Source organism: Bos javanicus, chromosome 8 (assembly GCF_032452875.1).
Source record: "Bos javanicus breed banteng chromosome 8, ARS-OSU_banteng_1.0, whole genome shotgun sequence".
Taxonomy (NCBI): domain Eukaryota; kingdom Metazoa; phylum Chordata; class Mammalia; order Artiodactyla; family Bovidae; genus Bos; species Bos javanicus.
In genome coordinates, this window is record NC_083875.1 from 62,430,582 (window position 1) to 62,436,581 (window position 6,000).

General features: G+C 39.1%; 1 protein-coding gene across 2 annotated transcripts in view; it reads left to right on the forward strand.

Annotated features, from left to right (window-relative positions):
- DCAF10 (DDB1 and CUL4 associated factor 10) overlaps positions 1-2,391 on the forward strand; it is a 54,107-nt gene extending 51,716 nt beyond the window's left edge. For both annotated transcript variants that reach the window (XM_061425707.1, XM_061425706.1), the window contains 2 exons: positions 471-616; positions 1,636-2,391. In XM_061425707.1, the coding sequence (XP_061281691.1) occupies positions 471-616; positions 1,636-2,004 (515 nt within the window). In that variant the 3' untranslated portion in view covers positions 2,005-2,391. The remainder of the gene's footprint in view (positions 1-470; positions 617-1,635) is intronic.
- The last annotated feature ends 3,609 nt before the right edge of the window (positions 2,392-6,000 follow it).

Sequence of the window (6,000 nt, forward strand, 5' to 3'; positions counted from 1 at the left end):
TCTGAGATGCAGATTTAAATCAAAAGGACTCCTAGTCAGCTTTACTGCCGTGTGTGTGTGTGTGTGTGTGTGTGTGTGTGTGTGTTAGTCTCTCAGTCATGTCCGACTCTTTGCAACCCCATGGACTGTAGCCCACCAGGCTCCTTTGTCCGTGGGATTCTTCAGGCAAGAATACTGGAGTGGGTTGCCATTTCCTTCTCCATTACTGCCTTAGCCATAGATTACTGTTGATTCCTGCTGCAGGAACTTGGATTCTTTAGTTACTGTCATACCCTTTCCCCTACACCCACCTCCAGAAACATAGCCCATACACTGAAGGGCACCTCAGTGTATTTACATGTGGTAGCATAAAGGGCAGATGAAGAAATAAGGAAGCCCCGATGGGGTGGCTGCCAGAAATCAAAGCTTTGATGAGCTGCCTTAGTCTTTTAATAATACGAATTCCACATCCTAATATTCTTATATCTCAGGAATTTCACCACGAAATAGTCTTGAAGTCTTAACCCCTGAAGTTCCTGGTGAGAGAGACCGTGGAAACTGCATCACTTCCTTACAGCTGCACCCAAAAGGCTGGGCCACTCTTCTTCGGTGCTCAAGCAACACTGATGATCAGGAGGTACGGGGCAGCACCACTGCACCTTCAGCGGGGCTGACTGAACAAACTGCCATTGCCATGTGTGCTCATGGTGTCTTAATCCCTTCAAAATCCTTCTTCCTCCTCTCTGGCCTGGGTTTGGCAAGTGGGAGATACTTTAAACCAGTCATCAGCTCAGATTAAGCCCAGTTTAATTCTTGCCTCCTTCATCTCATTGTAAAAAACCTCTTACATAGTAAACCCAGGACTGAGCTAAGCTGACTAAATGGGAGGTTTTGCTAAGTCAATGGAGTATTACGAGTTTCTCTTTTTACAATGCAGGGGGCCAGGGTTTAATCCCTGGTCAGGGAACTAGACCCTACATGCCACAACTAATATCCTGCATACTGTAACTGAGACCCAGCACAGACAAAATACAAACAAAAAAAACAAAGCTTTGGGAAAGGAAGGGATTGAACTGATAACTAGGGGGAAAGGGGTTGTATGACCTTAGGATCCTCCTTACTCTGGAAAGCTAGTGTCTTCCAAGAATCTCACTAGCTTCAGAAGCCACAGCTAACAGGAGAGAAGAGTCTTCGAAGTGTGTAGGAGAGGTAGTGTAGGGCTTAGATATCTTAACCCTAAAATATCAAGATTGTTGTTACTGTCAGGGGAATTATTACTTTAGAAGTCACAGTAACCTTGGGGAATAAAATGCTTCAAAGTGTCACAGTACAGCAATAACCTTGATATGAATGTAGATAAGACAGTGTGGGGCCTACAGATTTTGTTAATTGGGAGAGGGGTAGCATTCATCTGGATGTTTTCTTGCAGCAGGGATGTAGCTGTGGCATTCTGTTGAGCCTTTGGGGGAAAGAAAGATTATCTGTAGCACTGTTCGGGGCTCTATAACTTTGTTTTTGAATTAATTTTAGTTGAAGTGTAGTTGCTGTACTGCATTTTATAAGTTACAGCTGACTACAGTTATTCACAATTTTTAAAGATGATACACCATTTATGAGGCTCTGTAACTTTGACTTCGCTCTCTTCTCTCCCTCTAGTGGACTTGTGTCTATGAATTCCAAGAAGGAGCACCCGTGAGACCAGTCGCACCTCGCTGTTCTCTACGCCTGACTCATTACATTGAAGAAGCCAATGTAGGCAGGGGTTATATCAAAGAACTTTGCTTCAGCCCTGATGGGCGAATGATTTCGTCCCCACATGGATATGGGATTCGCTTGTTGGGGTTTGACAAACAGTGCAGTGAACTTATTGACTGTTTGCCCAAAGAAGCCAGTCCCCTGCGGGTGATCCGTTCTCTGTACTCTCACAATGATGTGGTACTGACGACAAAGTTCTCTCCAACACATTGTCAGATCGCCTCTGGGTGCCTTAGTGGACGGGTTTCTTTGTATCAGCCAAAGTTTTAGGCACAATTTCACGTCAAATAAGGAACTCTACTGGTGTTCGACTTCTATATACTTCAATTTAGGTGAAGTATTTTCTTTTTAGAAGATCTTAAAAGTTTGGGTCAAGATCCTGGTTCTTATGGGTCCACAAACATACCTGTGACCTGAGTACTTGATCATCCAGCATCACGAGGCATCGCCAAGTTAGACTCCTTTTGCAGCATTCCTCCACTCCTGCTGACCCGTGCCACTACACTCCAGCTCTGCTGGTAGCTTTGTCAGGTCTCTTTCTTTTAATTCTCTTTCTGTTTTTGATTTTGGTGTGAATTTTGTGGACATTTGGCAGGAGTTTTGGTTGGATTAGGAGAAACTCGTGATGCTAGTATTGAATAAAACCCAGAAGTCTGATGTTGGCATACTGGTTGCTGAAAAGAAATTTCATCTTCACTTATCAGTATTCTTGGCCTTTTAAAGTTGCTGTTAGTTTCTCTATAATGAGCACAGATGATGGCATTATCCTTACAACTGTTACAGTCTTGCAGCAAAATGTCTTTTAGGTTTCCTGTCAAAATTATGTTTTTCACCGTGAGAGTAATTTTGTTGTGAAATTCTAGAAAAAACATTATCACCTCTCTTTGTAATTTACTGTATTTGTATGAATTTTTAAGTCTACAGCATATGTCCTTAGTTGATATTTTGTTCCTGTCAACAGCATTAGAAAGGAAAAGAGAGGAAGGAATGGGCTTGGGTCATTTCTATTGTATGAAGAGGATTTATTTATTAAATTAGTATACTGTCTGTCTGGCCACAGAGTGATGAGAACAATGTAGCTTAGATTTTCTGTTTCCTCCACCACATTATTTGAATCACAGAGTGACAGGTGGAGGGAAAATTGAGAGTAAATAGAGTTGTGTTTTTCTCATTTTCCTTGAGTTCAACTCTTACTGTTAATGAAGAGAGAACTTCCATTTGTTTTCAAGCTGTTGTCATGACTGTGGCAGTCAGTGACTTGGTTGTCAAGACCTTTTGTTGTGTCTTGTTATGGAACATAGCAAGTAAAAAGCATCATGCAGGGGCCAGGCATAAGGCTGACTACTCTGCTGATGCAGGCAGCTTTTTTCTAGTCTTCTCTGCTTTGAATGGGATTATCTTTAGAGGAGATTTTGCCAGAGGTTAGAGTAATTTGAGCCACATGCTAGTTTTTTCCCTCTTAGAACATATTCTCTTAGGCCAGTGGTTCTCAAACATTTAGGGTGCATTATAATCATTGATGTGAAAGTCGCTCAGTCGTGTCCAACTCTTTGTGACCCCAATGGACTACTTCATGGAATTCTCCAGGCCAGAATACTGGAGTGGGTAGCCTTTCCCTTCTCCAATAATCATTGAGGAGCTTGTGAAAAATAGAGAAATCTGACCCTCACCTTAGGAGGTTCTCATTCAGCCTGGGAGAGGACAGGAATCTGTATTTTTAACAGTAACCCCAAATAATTTATATTCAGATGGTTCCTAGATCACAGCTTGAAACATTACTACCTTAAACATCAGTAAATATTTCTGTACCCATCCGGTGCTTACCACAACTCCCAGAAGGTGTTTTGATAGTTTAAAAAATAAGCAAATGAAAGCAATTTTAGAGGTCTTAAAATGGATGCAATCTCATTATTTGATGAATGTAGAAGTTAAGTGACTTAGCTAAGGTCATCCTGCAAAATTAGTGGCAGAGCCAGGACTTGAATTCAGGTCTCTCCATTCCTTGCTCAGGGCAATTTCTACTGTATTATGCTGGCTGTTAAAGATTTATAAACACTTTTTTTTTTTGTCTTTAAGTTGTATTACTATGGATACCCTTAAACTGGCCAATAGATTGAAAAAGAAAGGTATGAGAATATTGATGCTGAGAATTCCAGCGATAAGGAGAAACTGTTTTAAATCTTATAGAAATATTTACGCAACCCAAATGCATGAATAAAAATAACATTTTTTGTAGAAGCTACCAGACAGCCATTTACACACATAGAGGTTACATCTCACTTAGATAATGTTGGCTCTAGGACAAATTTTAAAAATTACATCTTTTTTTTTACCATGGTTGTTAAAATAAAAATTGTAAATTTTTTTAGTCATCATAAAAAGTACACACTGAAAAACAAGTTTGCCATAAACTTTTTAAAAAATACATGTTTAAAAGAAAGTTTTGAAGACAAAAATACCTAATGCTGATAGTAAAAATAAGCTACTAAGTACAATGGTTATAAGAAATTTCTATATATTGCATCTCCTTTGGAGAGCACTCCATGTTAGATGCTGGGCCCAAATGTTGCCCAACTCTAAATTTCAGTATATGATTCTTAAACCACTCTATCATATGTCAAATAATGTACATACTTTACTGCTAACCTTCACAAAAACTGCAAGGTAGGTGATGTGAGCACCAATTTACTGTGGAGAAAATGGGAGACTCAGGTTAGGTGATGTGCCCTGAGCACAGAGCTGACATGTACTGAATTTCAAACCCAGTGTCTTAGTTCCTAGCCTGTGCTTACTACCCAACCATTTTACCCTTTAGTTTGTAAAGGATGGTAAACTGGCCTGTTAATTTACCTATTTAACACCCTCTGGAACTCTTATTAACAGAGCTGGCTTATTTTCTTTACTATGCAAAAGAACATTTACAAGATTGACAGTTTCCATTAGAATTAGTGCCATAAACTGCAGGGTGTACATACAGTCCATACCTAACTAAAAACCCTCAAGTAGGATAAATAACTATAAAGAAAAATGGAGGATTAATAGCCTTGTACAGAGTCACACAGATAAGAATGAAAAATTAATAGCCAGCAAACTCAGTAAAATTTTTGTCTTCTCTGAGGTATAGAAGGAAGTGAAGTCACTCAGCCGTGTCCGACTCTTTGCAACCCCATGGACTATAGCCTACCAGGTTCCTCCATCCATGGGGTTTTCCAGGCAAGAGTACTAGAGTGGGTTGCCACTTCCTTCTCCAGGGGATCTTCCTGACCCAGGAATCAAACCCGGATCTTCCACATTGCAGGCAGATGCTTTACCTTCTGAGCCACCAGGGAAGCCCCCTCTGAGGTATGATCATGATCAAAAAGTCATCAGGTAATATTAAGAAATTAAAAGGCATCAGGAATGCTATACTATTAATATTGGGGGATATTACACTTAAAATTTTGAGGTCCCATTTCACTTACAGTATAAAGTCTAATCTGGTGTTTTTAACTCAAAATTTTTAGTCATTTTTATTCATAACTGGTAAATTGTATTATAATTGATAAGTATAATTGTTGGTAAGTATAGTATAAATTATACTTGTTTTTAAAAGCTTTCTGCAGAGTAGTATATTTATGGCAAAGCTATGTTGAATGACTTTAAGAACATCAACTCCACAGTAGTTCTTTATTTTCAATTGTGAAAATGAAATGGCTGATGCAGAAGAGACCTGTATTTTAATCTTTTGAAAATGTCTGTGGTCTTTTTTTCTCAGAAGCCCAAAAAGCATGTGTATTTTGTTGTTTCTCCTTGTTACATCCCTGAAGAGAGGCTATACCAAAAACTTTAGGAAAACAAGCATGGAAAAGGTTAATCATCTGTTTCCCACTTCTATATCTAGAACCAGGATCACATCACATTATTGTTAAAGCTGTTTTCTAGAAAGTGCAATATAGGAAAAACACTCAGAGAATCTTTTGGGAGCCTAGTGTTTCCCATATTAGAATATATGGTGTTGGCATCCATAAGGATCTGTTAAGCTTGTGTTTAACAGGATAAATAGTTTGATAACTTACTGATGACAATCATCCCCATTTAATGACCAGCAGTCACTGAGAGCTATGAAAACTCACTCAGTAACACCATGTGGGTTATGAAGAAAGCATATATATTAATTTGGGGATAAATAATGCATATCTCTTTAAGTGCCAAAATTTAAAACCTGTAATTATTTTTGATGCAAGTCTTTCAGATATGTCAGTATACCTTACCTGCCTTCTTCTTAAA